Source organism: Lithobates pipiens, unplaced genomic scaffold (genome assembly GCF_037356315.1).
Source record: "Lithobates pipiens isolate NorthernLeopardFrog02 unplaced genomic scaffold, aLitPip1_a1.2 Scaffold_25, whole genome shotgun sequence".
Lineage (NCBI taxonomy): Eukaryota > Metazoa > Chordata > Amphibia > Anura > Ranidae > Lithobates > Lithobates pipiens.
The window spans coordinates 39,573,292-39,588,143 of NW_027507787.1; the positions used below are offsets into that span (position 1 = coordinate 39,573,292).

A 14,852-nucleotide genomic window follows, 5' to 3' on the forward strand; every position below is an offset into this window, starting at 1 on the left:
TTTGCATGCATTCCCACACTGCACATGATGTGAGCAAGCCCTCAGACACAAAAAAAAAAAAGCTTTAGATGCACTTTAAGCCAGAAAGCAGTCTGAATCCAAAGAGCATCTCACATGGTCACTGTGAGTGTACATATTAAAACCTGCATTGTTTATTTTTCTTTCTACTACCTTTATCAGTCAGCAATCTCATTCATCCAAAGCAGAACTCAGTCTGGCTGGTGGCTGTAAAAAGAATGCTAGTACTTATTTTGTTCTTTGTTTTTTTTTTTTTGTTGCATTGGGCTTTCTATATGTGAGACACAGCAAGCTGTGAAAGTATTGGAAGTACAAACAAAAGGGACTGTGGTGGTCTGGTGCAATATGACAATGCCTGGAGGAAAAGCTGTAGTGTTGAGCAGTTGGCTGTGCTCTATCGATCACATATACTTCTCAACTAGGATTCCATTGAACCTAAGGGTTCCTCCAGATGTTGTGAGGGGTTCCTTGAGCTGTGACCTTCCATCTGATGGTACTTGCATAGTTCTGAGACCAGGGCTACTTGTTAGAGTCAATTGCATGACACCAATGATCTTTTTAGCTGTTCCTAAGAAGGGCATTCTTCCCACTGGCCACAAAAGTAAGGGGTATATTTCCCACTGGTTTCAGCAGGGGGTTCCCCAAGACAGAAATTATTTTATAGGGTTCCTTTGGGCTAAAACGTTTAAGAAAAGCTGCCATAAGTCATGTAGTGTCACATGTTGCCATGTGCTTTAACATGTTGCCATGCTGAAAAAGAATTAACTTTACTGTATTCTGACTTTATTCAAACTTGCTGATGTTCTCACTAGTTGCATGATTGTTCCAGGTCTGTAATTCAGGCATAGCTACCAAATGTCCCTGATTTTGAGGGACTATCTCTCTTTCCTCCTCATGCGTCCCTCATTTTGGTCTGATCTATATAGTTGTATATAAAAATACACTACTTATCTATCAAAAAGTGTTTTACCTTTAATCCAATTCCTAGATTTGTAAATTCCAAAAGCCAATATAAAGAAATAGTAGTGGTAAAAAAAGCACCAATCTTTTTTTGTACAATTCTCTTTAAAGCGGAGTTCCATCCTAAAGTGGAACTTCTGCTCATCGAAACCCTCCCCCCTCCAGTGTCACATTTGGCACCTTTCAGGGGGAAGGGGGGTGCAGATACCTGTCTAAGACAGGTATTTGCACCCACTTCCGGGCATAGTCTATGCCTCTTCCTGTCCCGTTGCGCTGTCTGCTGGGACACACACGGGTCCCAGAGACAGCGCGGACCATTCCCATTGCGCTGCGTGACTCGCGCATGCACAGTAGGGAACCGGGAAGTGAAGCCGCAACGCTTCACTTCCTGATTTCCTCACAGAGAATGGTGGCGGCAGCAGCCGAGTGCCAAGCGATCAATCGGACCAGGCTGCCGACATTGCTGGACCCCAGGCAAGGTAAGTGTCCATTTCTTAAAAGTCAGCAGCTGGAGTATTTATGATTTATGACTCCCTCTTTAAGGGGACGTGGCAGAGATGTATCCAATACCTACATACTTTTGCTAATAGGTGTCTGTCGTTCCCATCTCAGAAAGTTGGGAGGCATGTTTCAGGTACTGAAGACAGAGACAGCCAGGCAGCTAAACATTTCAGAAGAACGTTTTAAAATGTTGGCCTCTATACTTCTTTTCAGTACAGGTTTCTTTTAGAGTAAACCTTTCCCATAGAGAGCCATTGCTGAGCTCCTTCTGAAAATTCTAGTTGCCTGGCTACTATGCTGACATTCTGAATTGAACATATTTGGATCACTGATGTGAAACAAATGGACAGTTCAGGAAAAGTGCAAAGAGGAGAAGTGTCAGTGACTCAGAAAATGTATTTTGCACTAACTTAATTAGCGTGAGTAAATTATTTTTTTGTGGTGCCACAGTCACTTTCTGGCCTATTGGATAGTTTATGTATGCCTTCACACAACAAAAATGAAGGTATTGGGAGATTCTACAATTAAATTTTAACTTGTATGGTAAGTATCATAGCTGGGTAACATCCGATGAAAGATGCCAAGTGTGGGCATAGCAAAGTTATGTGTCCTTAGTGCAACCGATAACTGCACTGTGTATCATCAGGGCAAATAAGGTCATCAATGGAGCGTTTCTCCCTTGTTTGATTATTAAACAAAGTGTGATGTAATAAACAAATAAAAGCGTTCGCACAAACACCAGTAAAAACAATCGTGAGCATGATGAAGTAGTTGCTATGTAATATCACAGATTTCTTAAAATTATTTGTAATCATAACCAAGCATCTAAAGACAATAATAAAACAACATAACTGTCCAGTTATCCCAAATGTCACTATATATATAAATAAATATATATATATATATATATATATATATATATATATATATATATATATATATATATATATTATATATATTTATATATATATAGTGACATTTTGGATAACTGGACGATTGGTGTTTGTGTGTAATAATAGTGGTCTTTAGCAGTCTCATGTAATGTGTCTTCAGTCTATGAGTGTCTATTGAAGCATATCCCCCAGTCTCCAACAACTTTAATAGCGTATTCGCAGTCTCTGGTCATCTGCTCTAGTAAGTCTGCAGGCTCTGACCATCTCTTATAGACTACCTGTGGTATTTAACCATCTCCTGTTACATGTCTGCAGTCTCTAACAGCTTTCTATGGCATAACATTGACTGAATACCAAGTGTGACCCATCCTTGAAAACTTTGAAATACCAGGTAGATCCAAATCAGGGGTGGACTGACAACTTATGGGGCCCCTGGGCAACAGGAGATAATGGGGCCCCCTGTGTCCCTAAACACACTTCAGCCACCCCCAACAAAGCCCCACCTACATATTGCACTGCCCACATTACATGCGTTCCTCACAGAATTGCTCTACACTGTGTTGAAAATAAAGAAAAACACATTAACCACTTCAGCTCCGGACCAATAAACACCTTAAGGACCAGAGGTCTTTTTGCAATTTCGCACTGCGCTGCTTTAACTGGTAATTGCGCGGTCATGCAATATTGCACCCAAACGAAATTTGCGTCCTTTTCTTCCCACAAATAGAGCTTTCTTTTGATGGTATTTGATTGCCTCTGCGATTTTTTTTTTTTGCGATATAAATGGAAAAAGAGCGAAAATTTTGAAAAAAAAAGATATTTTCTTCTTTTTGTTATAAGAAAAATCGAATAAACTAAATTTTAGTCATACATTGAGGGCAAAATTTATTCAGCCACATGTCTTTAGTAAAAAAAATGTCAATAAGCGTATATTTTTTGGTTTGCGCAAAAGTTATAGCGTCTACAAACTAGAGTACATTTTCTGGAATTTACACAGCTTTTAATTTATGACTGCCGATCTCATTTCTTGAGGTGCTAAAATGGCAGGGCAGTACAAATCCCCCCCAAATGACCCCATTTTGGAAAGTAGACACCCCAAGGAAATTGCTGATGGGTATGTTGAGCCCATTGAATATTTATTTTTTTTGTCCTAAGGGATTGAATAATGACAAAAAAAATAAAAAATTTTTTTACAAAAAGTTGTCACTAAATGATATATTGCTCACACATGCCATGGTTATATGTGGAATTGCACCCCAAAATATATTCCGCTACTTCTCCCGAGTATGGGGATACCACATGTGTGGGACTTTTTGGGAGTCTAGTCGCGCACGGCACCCCGAAAACCAATCACCACCTTCAGGATTTCTAAGGGTGCAAATTTTTGATTTAACTCCTCACTACCTATCACAGTTTCGAAGGCCATAAAATGCCAAAATAGCACAAAACCCCCCCAAATGACCCCATTTTGGAAAGTAGACACCCCAAGCTATTTACTGAGAGGCATGTTGAGTCCATGGAATATTTTATATTTTGCCAAAAGTTGCGGGAATATTACAAACTTTTTTTTTTTTGCACAAAGTTGTCACTAAATGATATATTGCTCACACATGCTATGGGCAGAAGGCAAATTACACCCCAAAATAAATTCTGCTGCTTCTCCCGAGTATGGGGATACCACATGTGGGGGACTTTTTGGGAGCCTAGCCACGTACGGGACCCCGAAAACCAAGCACTGCCTTCCGGATTTGAATATAAAATGCTACCAAAAAACCTGTTAGCAATGGCAGGGATCAGGCCTGACTCTGCGATCGCTGCAGTTATGTGTTTAGTGTTTTGTAAGTGACAGTGATCGATCGATACTGCACTTGGGTGGGCTGGGCAGAGGGGCAAAACGCAGGTGCTAGCAGGTATTTGGGCTGATCCCGCTAACAATGCGTTTTTTTGGAACCCTAAACTGCTGGGGACGCTAGTATAGATCTGATCAGATCAGATATTGATCTGTTCAGATTCTATACCACTACGGGAGGTGTATGCTTTGCGTGTGGGTGTTAGCGTTACTGGCACTAACCTAGCGCTGCCTGGGGCGACGCAGACCCTGACCCTAAAACCTAATTGATATCACCCGCCGGGTGATCAGGGGGTTAAACCTTTATTGGGTAATAAATGGTGGGTGCCCTGATGCTATAAAAAACAAACTAACCAGAGTCACCCGTAACACTTATACGGTGATCAGTGGTGAAAGGGTTAACTAGGGGCAATCAGGGGGTTCAAATTTTTATTAGGTAGTATATGGGGGTCCCTGGCGCTATATAAAAACCTGACGGGGAACCTAAATAACTAACTGGCTAACCAGCGTCACCAGTGACACTTATACTGTGATCGCTGGTGAAAGGGGGTGAAAGGGTTAACTAGCAGCAATCAGGGGGTTAAAACCATTATTGGGTAGTATATCGGGGTACCTAGCGCTATAAAAACCTGGCGGTGAACCTAAAAAAATAACTAGCTACCTAGCGACACTAGCGACACTGATGCAGCGTTCAGAAAAATTATCGCTTAGTGACACTGGCAAAAGTGGGTGAAAGGGTTAACTAGCGGAAATCAGGGGGTTAAAACCATTATTGGGTAGTATATCGGGGTACCTAGCGCTATAAAAACCTGGCGGTGAACCTAAAAAAATAACTAGCTACCTATCGACTGTAGCGACACTAATGCAGCGATCAGAAAAACGATCGCTTAGTGACACTGGCAAAAGGGGGTGAAAGGGTTAACTAGCGGCAATCAGGGGGTTAAAACCATTATTGGGTAGTATATCGGGGTACCTAGCGCTATAAAAACCTGGCGGTGAACCTAAAAAAATAACTAGCTACCTAGCGACACATGCAGCGATCAGAAAAATGATCGCTTAGTGACACTGGCAAAAGGGGGTGAAAGGGTTAACTAGCGGCAATCAGGGGGTTAAAACCATTATTGGGTAGTATATCGGGGTACCTAGCGCTATAAAAACCTGGCGGTGAACCTAAAAAAATAACTAGCTACCTAGCGACTGTAGCGACACTAATGCAGCGATCAGAAAAACGATCGCTTAGTGACACTGGCAAAAGGGGGTGAAAGGGTTAACTAGCGGCAATCAGGGGGTTAAAACCATTATTGGGTAGTATATCGGGGTACCTAGCGATATAAAAACCTGGCGATGAACCTAAAAAAATAACTAGCTACCTAGCGACACATGCAGCGATCAGAAAAATGATCGCTTAGTGACACTGGCAAAAGGGGGTGAAAGGGTTAACTCTAGGGGCAATCAGGGGGTTAAATCTTTATTGGGGGGTGATAGGGGGCTACCCTGGACCTAACACTAACTGTCCTGACAGTTTTTACTGTCACAACTGACACTGAATGCATTGATCAGTAAAGAAATGATCAATGCAATCAGTGACACTGTGACTGGGGGGGGAGGGGGGATCGGGGGGCGATCGGGGGGGGGGATCGGGGGCGGGGTTTGTGTGCCTGTGTGTACCTACATGTCAGTGTAGTGTTGGTGCACACTTACTATTAGTCTTCTCCTCGTAGTCCGGTCAAAAAGACCGCCCCGAGGAGAATGACATCACTTCCTCCTTCCTGTGTAAACAATACACAGTGGGAGGAAGCTTCTCATTGGCCAAGAGCGATCCAGAGGGGGTGGCCGAAAACCAACGGCCATCCCCTCATCACGGAGCGCTCCTGGAGCGAACCGGACTGCCGTAACCAGCGGGAGGGGGTCCGATCGGACCCCCCACCCGCTGGAAGGCAGGCACGTACATCTACGTGATTGTGCCTGCCTGTGCCATTGTGTTGACGTACATTGGCAATACGGCGGTCCTGAAGTGGTTAAAGAAAGTGCAACAATGGTACATTTTCAAAATTAAGGTTTTCATAAATGAACACAATATAACAGTTGCAACAAATGTGTTCTTAGCGGAACAGTTTAATAAAAAATATACAAAAAATAAAATGCTCTGACCAACATGTTACAAAATGATGGCCCTAGAATTGCTCCTTCATTATGGCGTTCGACGATACCATACATGTGTGGTGTCATTATTGTTTACATGCATGTGCTCGTCCTACATAACGCTTTTTATACAGAGCGTGTGCCGGGTCATGGGTGTGATTTACATTTCTTTAAAATAATTTTGATTTACTTTATATCATTTTCACTGGCCACCAATCTAAGGGGCATTCTTTCCACTGACCACCAATGTAAGGGGCATTCCTCCCATCGACTACCATTGTCAGAAACATTCTTCCCACTGACCACCAATGTAAGGAACATTCTTCCCACTGACCACCAATGTAAAGGACATTTTACCTACTGACCACCAATGTAAGGGGCATTCCTCCAATTGACTACCATTATCAGAAACATTCTTCCCACTGACCACCAATGTAAGGAACATTCTTCCCACAGACCACCAATGTAAAGGACATTCTTCCCACTGACCACCAATGTAAGAAAAGTTCTTCCCACCAACCCCCAATGTAAGAAGCATTCTTCCCACTGATCACCAAAGTAAGGGGCATCCTTCCTATCAGTCACCAATGTAAGAGGCATTCCTGCCATCAACCACTAACATAAGGGGCATTCTTCCCAATGGCTACCAATGTAAAGAGGCCTTCTTTCCACTGACCACCAATGTAAAGAGACATTCTTCCCACTGACCACCAATGTAAAGATCATTCTTCTCACTGACCACCAATGTAAAGATCATTCTTCTCACTGACCACCAATGTAAAGATCATTCTTCTCACTGACCACCAATGTAAGGGATGTTCTTCCTGTCGAAGTGTACAGATGTCAGTGTTATATATAGGGAATATCACTCACTGTGTCACACAGTAAACTGATTCAATTGGTGTTTCAGACAACCTTATCTCTGGACCCGATCTGCTGCATGTTGGGTATCTTGGAGGAGGCGGTTCCCGGAGGAGGTGGTTAGGATTGCCTTCTCTCCGGCCTTGTTCCAGGCCAGAAAGGTTATACTTATAGGAGGGAAATTGTTGAATCCACCTGCAGTTACCTCTTGGATAACGCATATGGGAAATACCCTCATTATGGAGCAGTATATCTATCAGCATAGTTCGAAAAGTTTTGGACCCCTTGGTTTGATACACCAGGAATAAGTCCTAGGGAACTTGTCATGTCAAGAATTCTTCAATGTCCCACACGATAATGTACAACTTGTACAAATGCTTGTTGGACACGTATGTACACTTCTTTTCAATAAAACTATTTTCTGATTTAAAAAAAAATTACACACTGACCTGTTGCTACGCACAAGGCAGGTCAGGTGGCTATTTCCGAGAGGATATCGCTCTGTCTGCACTCTCAAGCCTCCAGCTACCTCACAATCTTTCTCTGAATGTTAAGCTGTGGGCACCTCCAGGGGCAGACAGAGTCTCTCATGGGCCCCCCCTGACCCTGGCCCTCAGGCAGTGCCCGAATGGTCAGTCTGCCCCTGATTCAAATACTCCTAACGTTCATGAAACCATTTCCCTCAGAATGATGTGCTTACCTACTGCAGGAATCCAGCTCTTTCCCAATTCACCTGTACAGAGCAGTACACTGTAATAAAACTGGCTCATTACAGATCTTATCAGCCATTGTGAATTTACACACAGACTCATTTACAGGAAACTGCTAAAAGTGTTTATGATATTACTTTAAATACCATTTCGGTATCCTTACTACTACCACCAATCCCCAAATTAACCTATGCCACAAAAACATTAAACACGATTGTCTACCCAGCGTGTTTTTTTAGGACATCGATCATCTATTAGTTTTTTCAGGTTAAATTTACCAATGATATTCATGATTAGACAAAGATAAATATCACCTAAATCAGTCCTGAAAATGTCCACTCCCCTGCTCGCACTAGGTGAGTAGAAGTAAGCTGAGGGCGAGTGTGGAGCAGGGGCCGACTGAGCCGGGGGAGCAGGGAGGCAATTATCCGCCGGGCCTGTCTGATGTCCTGTAGAAAAGGCCGTACCATTTCTGGCAGAAGCAAACAGCCAAGAAACTGTTCGGAGGAGAGCCGGCCGGATCACACAGAGAGAGAGAGGATCTCCTGCTGTGACACAGCATGAATCTGAAATGCCAGCCGCTGTCAAACAAAGTCCCGCCTCCTGTAGTGCCTGTGTACTGTCCTTCATAGGATCCGGTCCAGGAGACAGGACTTTGATAGCAGCCAACGTTTCAGATCTAACCTACATCACAGTGTTAGAGCTTTTCTCTCTGTGATGTGGCCAGCTCTCCTCCAAATTCCTCTCTGTGATCCCCATGCAATGATAGGCATTGATGGGCACTGAGGAGGGTGCACTGATGGGCACTGATGAGGCTGCACTGATGGGCACTGATGAGGCTGCACTGATGAGCACTGATAAGGCTGCACTTATGGGAACTGATAGGCTGCATTGATGGGAACTGATAAGGCTGCACTGATAGGCTGCATTGATGGGCACTGATGGGCACTGATGAGGCTGCACTGATGGGCACTGATGGGGTGGCACTGATGGCCACTGATGAGGCAGCACTGATAAGCTGCCCTGATGGAGCTGCACTGATAAGCTGCTATTATTGGGCACTGATGGCCACTGATGAGGCTACACTGATGGTCACTAATGAGGCGGCACTGATGATCACTGATGAGGTGGCACTGTAAGGCAGCACTGATGGGCACTGATAATTTACGAGGGCATGTTTTGGGGGAAGAACAAGGGGCAGGAAAAGGTAGGGGTTGGGTGTGGCAACTGGTGGTGAGTAACTCTTAAAGTGGTTGTAAACCCTTACAAACCACTTTGACCTACATGTAAGCCTAGATTAAGGCTTGCCTGTAGGTCCAAGAAATATCTCCTAAACCTACACGGTTTAGGAGATATTTACTAAAAGACAGTCACCGTTGTCTATGGCGCATGCGCCGTAGACAGCGGCGCACAGGCACACTGTCACCGTTAGCAGCATGCCACTGCTAACGGAGATATGCCGTTAGTGGCGGCCCCGTGTGCATGCACGGGAGTGACGTCCTCGCTGCTCCGGCGCTGTGAGTGGCCGGAGCAGCAGTACCCGGAAAAAAATTGGACGCACCATACTACAGGGGACATCAGTGACATCGCTGGCTCCTGTGTCAGGTAAGTGACATATGCATAGTAGTCCATTATGCTTTACCTTTGCAGGGAGACAAAGAAGAAGTAAACCCATCAGGGTTTACATCCTCTTTAAGTCCTGGCTATTAGCTCGCTAGTAGCTCACAACTTGAAATTTCGAGCATTGACCTAAAATGTTTAACTGAAAAATATCAGTTCAAAATTAGGATAAACTGGCGAGAGGATGCTATGAGCAGTGAAGACATGTGAGATTCCGTAACCTGCGGCATCCAGCGGTTGTATACCCGCACAGAATATTTTTTTTTTTAAAACAAAAAAACCTGTAAGGCATAATGAGCTAGTATGCAGCGCATACTAGCTCATTATGAAATACTCACCTTAGAAAGAAACGTCGGCATCTGATCCCGGTCCACGCTGAGGGAGCTGACATTTTGCCCTCTGCGCTTCTTCCGGGCATGGGCGTGGGAGTCTTCTTCCCTGGCCTTCTTCAGCAGGGCCTTCACAGCGCATGCGCCACTGACGTCAGCAGCTACATGCAAAGTGAATATCTCCTAAACCGTACAGATTTAGGAGATATTAATTTTACTTACAGGTAAGCCTTATTATAGGCTTATTTGTAGGTAAAAATAAATAATAAGGGTATACAACCGCTTTAAAGCGATGGTAAAGTCTGCTTTGTGATCTTTACCTACAGGTAAACCTATAAGAAGGCTTACCTATAGGTAGAATGAATATCTCCTAAATGTGCACCAGTTAGATATTCACCCTGTATGCAGCCGTTGACGTCACTGTATGCATGTGCTTTCAAGGTCCGGTATACTGTGCTGGACCTCCAGAGCTCCACGCTGTAACCGTAGGCTCCCACGCGCATGTGTGCGCCTGGAGGGCGTTTTAAGGTAAGTGCTATGCATACTAGCACATTATGTTATTATTTTGCAGGCAATTGTTTTTTTGCTGTTGTTTTTTTTTTTATTGCAGCAGTTTAATACTGCTTTAAAGTGGTTGTAAACCCTGACATATACTCAGTGAATAGCCTCACTTGATACACAGAGATTAAACAAATCCTCCTACATAAGTTGTAGCTGTTTATCTGCAGTCTTCTCTTCTCTACAGTCCTTCAAAGTCCGGAATTTATAAAGCTTGTCTGACCTGTCAGAAAAAGGGGGCGGAGAGCTGACGTTACGCTGCAGAGCTCCCTGAGGAGAGCTGAGAGCTAATTGGAGGGGAGGGACACACTCCTCTTCACACAGCACACAGGAACAGAGCTAAGCCTGTCAATCAGCTAGAGCTCCCTCCCCTGACACCTTTTTTCTCTTGGTACCTGAAAAACTTGTCAGAAGCGACTCATGCTAATAACAGAGGAATTAAGCAGCAGACAGAAATTAAACTCAGGGGGTTATTTACTAAATGCAAATCCACTTTGACTACAAGTGCACTGCAAGTGCAGACGCTGTAGGTTTGAGGGGAAGATCTGAAATGAGGGGAAGCTATGCTGATTTTATCATCCAATCATGTGCAATCTAAAATACTGTTTTTATTGTCCTTGCATGTCCCCCTCAGATCTACAGCGACTGCACTTGAAAGTGCAATTCCAGTGCACTTGTAGTGGAAAGTGGATTTGGCTTTCATAAATAACCACCTTAGTCCACATTATAGAAGGATATGCTTTGTTTATATTTCATGTCTGAGGTTTACAACAACTTTAGGTCAGGTTATCAAAAAGATGAACTTTCATTGGTGGCTCGGGTGATGGCATGTTTCGCTTTTTCTTATTCATATTGGCTTTAAAGGTTTGGTCTACAGCTTGGACCTCTGCAACTGATGACCAAAGTGTATTTAAAGCAATAGTTAGAACCGCAACCCCTGTCAGGTTTTTCTTTTGCTGTCTATGTCCATTTGTGGAGATTCCCTTTTAATTCCTGTTTGTGATGAGACAGATGTGCCTCGGTTTGGTTAAAGGGATGTTTCACTAATCTAAAAAAATAAAATTCAGAAATTGCGAATGGTAATCTCAATCCTCTTGAAGTCTATAAGAGGGTGAATCCTGAAAATCACTTTTTGGCCAATTTTCAATGCTAACAGGCAAGGGGTCGTCAAAAAAAGGGCATGGGGAGCTGGGGCATGGCGATAGGCCAAATGCACTGCTGTAAAAAATATTGTTCAAATGGGAGCAGCACTTTTAAAAAGGATAAGGGGCAGCATTAAAATTACGCAATTCCATCAAATAACATGCTTAAGGGATGTCTTAAACCTTCCTGTGAAGTGGCGCATCTGTACGATGTACAAAAGCAAAGGTGATCACCTATAATAGCTGACACCCCATACTCAAGGTAGAGTGGAGGAGAAAATGGTATTTTATTGTTCCATACAGAATAGACATAAATTGGCCTACCCTTTGCAGTTATAATAGCTTCAACTCTTCTGGGAAGGCTGCCCACAAGGTTTAGGAGTGTGTCTACGGGAATATTTGTCCATTCTTCCAAAAGCACATTTGTGAGGTCAGGCACTGATATCACCCCCCCCCCCTCAGTCCCCCCCCTCAGTCCATAGCTCTCCTTCTGTCTTATCTCACTAACTATGCTAGTTTTATTACCATTGCCATGTACATTTGTTTGTGCTTGTCTGTTTTTCTTTTTTTTCTCCTTTCCCTCAGAGGTTGTGTTTTTTAAACATTTTTTTTGCATTCTGCTAAAACTTTTGTAAATCAGTACCACTGGAACCTTGAAGAAGGGGGACCTCCCCCGAAAGCTTGTCCTGAAAAAGTGTATGTTAGTGAAAATAAAAAAAGTATAACGGACAGTACTCAATTGTCTCTGTCCCCAAGAGATAGTGTTGATGTAACTCCTACATAGTTTTAGCTGGAGTTCATTTCTTGCTCAAGTCCTTCTAAATCTGTTAGTACAGGCATACCCCACTTTTACGTACACAATGGGGTTTATTTACTAAAGCTGGAAAGTGCAAAATCAGGCTCACTTCTGCATAGAAACTAATGAGCTTATAACCCCAGCTTGTTCAAATAAGCTTTGGTAATAAAACCTGGAAGCTCATTGGTTTCTATGCAGAAGTGAGCCTGATTTTGCACTTTCCAGCTTTAGTAAATAAACCCCATTGAGTACTTAAAAGTGTGGCATACCTGTACTACTCTGTTGCTGTCCAAAGATGACTCTATTGCAGTTATGGCGAACCTTGGTACCCCAGATGTTTTGGAACTACATTTCCCATGATGCTCATGCACTCTGCAGTGTAGTTGAGCATCATGGGAAGTGTAGTTCCAAAACATCTGGGGTGCCAAGGTTTGCCATCACTGCTCTATTGTATCTATATCCAGAGTTTAGTTTCATCAAAGTTTATTTGAAAAAAAATTCAGGATAAGTAAAGTTGGAGTCGTAGCTCCAAATAGCAACACAATTCGTGAACAGTTAGATGTTGAACAACAGTCAAAGTTAAGTAAGATATATATGGTAATTTGGCAAAATGAATTATATCCAGAGTTTAGACACCCTAATATAGAAAGTGTTTTACAGGCCATATCACCAGGTAAAAAAGCCTAAAAAAATAAAATGAAGGAAGCCACCACACTTAAGGTTTGGTAACCTCCAATATAAAATAGTGCATTTTTGAGGTTTAATACAGCTGTAAGTTAGCCTTTCATGGCTAGATTTCTTTAATTCTGCCCTGGAAAATCAATAGAGTTCCCTGCCGGCAATTTTATAACCAAACAATAATTGCATCTGATCGGTTGGAGTTACTATTCGGGTGACAAATTTCTACTTTGCGCTAGACTTGTGCACAACGGAAAATTTTGTTTAGTTTCGGTTCGTTGTCATTCGTAAAATACATAATTTCGTTCTGTTATATTCGTTATGTTACATTAATAATTTTTCGGATAATTCGTTATCATTCATAGAGTGTCGAATTCATTCGTTCGTATTCGTTGAAATTCGCTATTTATGTATGTATGTATAGACATTCGTGATAATGATTTGTAATTTGGAAAGTCGTTTGTTTATTGAATCTTTTAAAACACACAATGACAACGTCTCTTCTCCTCGGCTCAAATACAATACAACACCCTTCTAACTCAGTTCTCAGGAATGCACTTTGCCAGTAATCCATCCTCCGGCACAAAATTAATTAGCTGATTGGACTATAAGATTTACTTTGAGCTGACCTTTTGTTTCATTAGATCTTTAAAGAATTACCGAATCATGTCGAATTCATTCGAATTCATTTGTTATATTTCTTTCGTATTCGTTGTTATTTGTTATTTTTTTATTCGGATGCATCCGAATGTCCGAAAGATGCAAAATTCGGCCGAATTTCGATTCGTTACGAAACGAATTGCACAAGCCTACTTTACGCCTTTGATTGAGTTTTGTCATGATAGGTGGTGTATTAGATTAGAAAGGCAAAGCAAATTAAAAATTACCTATTAACTATTAGGATCTTAGACCTTAGTATAGACTGTGCTAAAACACAATAGCAACAATAAATCTGTGTCACATGAAACCATATGGAAGAAAACGTCAAGTTATCAAATACATGACTCCAGTGCTCCTAATAACACTTACCATTCCAGAATGCAGCATGATACACAAAGCAAACATTTGTATAAGCTTAAAGAAACATGGAGCAAGCACTGATTCATTGGTACATTTAAACCCAGGTTAAAATATTTTATTTTAATAAGTATCCTCTGCTTCTTAAAAGCTGGGAAATCAGCTGCTTCCCAGTGTGTCTTCAGAAACGATTCAGGGAAACTTGTTTCCTTCTGGGAAGAAAACATTGCTGACTCATCAAAAGCCAAGCTGAGCAGAGATAAGGGGGTTGTGGAATCCAAAATTCTAGAAGTGATTTAGAAGACACTTGGGATATAAAAATATTCATGCTGCCAAATGTGCGGAAACAAAGAGCAAGAGGGAAGAATGTTATGGAAAATAGGTCATGTTATCCAATCTTGCTGTCATGCACACATAGAATTACATGTACAATATGGTAGAATTACCTGGCATTGCTGCTGTAGAACTTTCTGTATCCTAAGTTGTGGACTCTGAATTAGAAGAATTATGGACTGTAAGTAGCTTATTATGCGACTTAATGTACAATATCACAAGTTTCTATTTGCATAGTGCCTATCTACATACAGCTTGTACGTCATACCTGGCACGGCGCTAATACCGTAAAGGACAAGACCTTCAGAATGTCCAAATATTATCTTACTCTGGGAATAGTAAGATTGCCTTCAAGGGTTACATGTTGCAACAAGTGCTTGCTGTATAAATTGTTAAAAATGTAAAAAATTTACCAAATTTAGCAAGATATTTTGTTGCAGTTAAT

At 42.1% G+C, this 14,852-nt stretch overlaps 1 protein-coding gene across 1 annotated transcript in view; it reads right to left on the minus strand.

Annotated features, from left to right (window-relative positions):
* LOC143930218 (uncharacterized) overlaps positions 1 to 14,607 on the minus strand; it is an 82,842-nt gene extending 68,235 nt beyond the window's left edge. Inside the window, exon 1 of the mRNA XM_077454292.1 lies at positions 14,521 to 14,607. Within this exon, the coding sequence (XP_077310418.1) occupies positions 14,521 to 14,527 (7 nt within the window). The 5' untranslated portion in view covers positions 14,528 to 14,607. The remainder of the gene's footprint in view (positions 1 to 14,520) is intronic.
* Between the last annotated feature and the right edge of the window lie 245 nt (positions 14,608 to 14,852).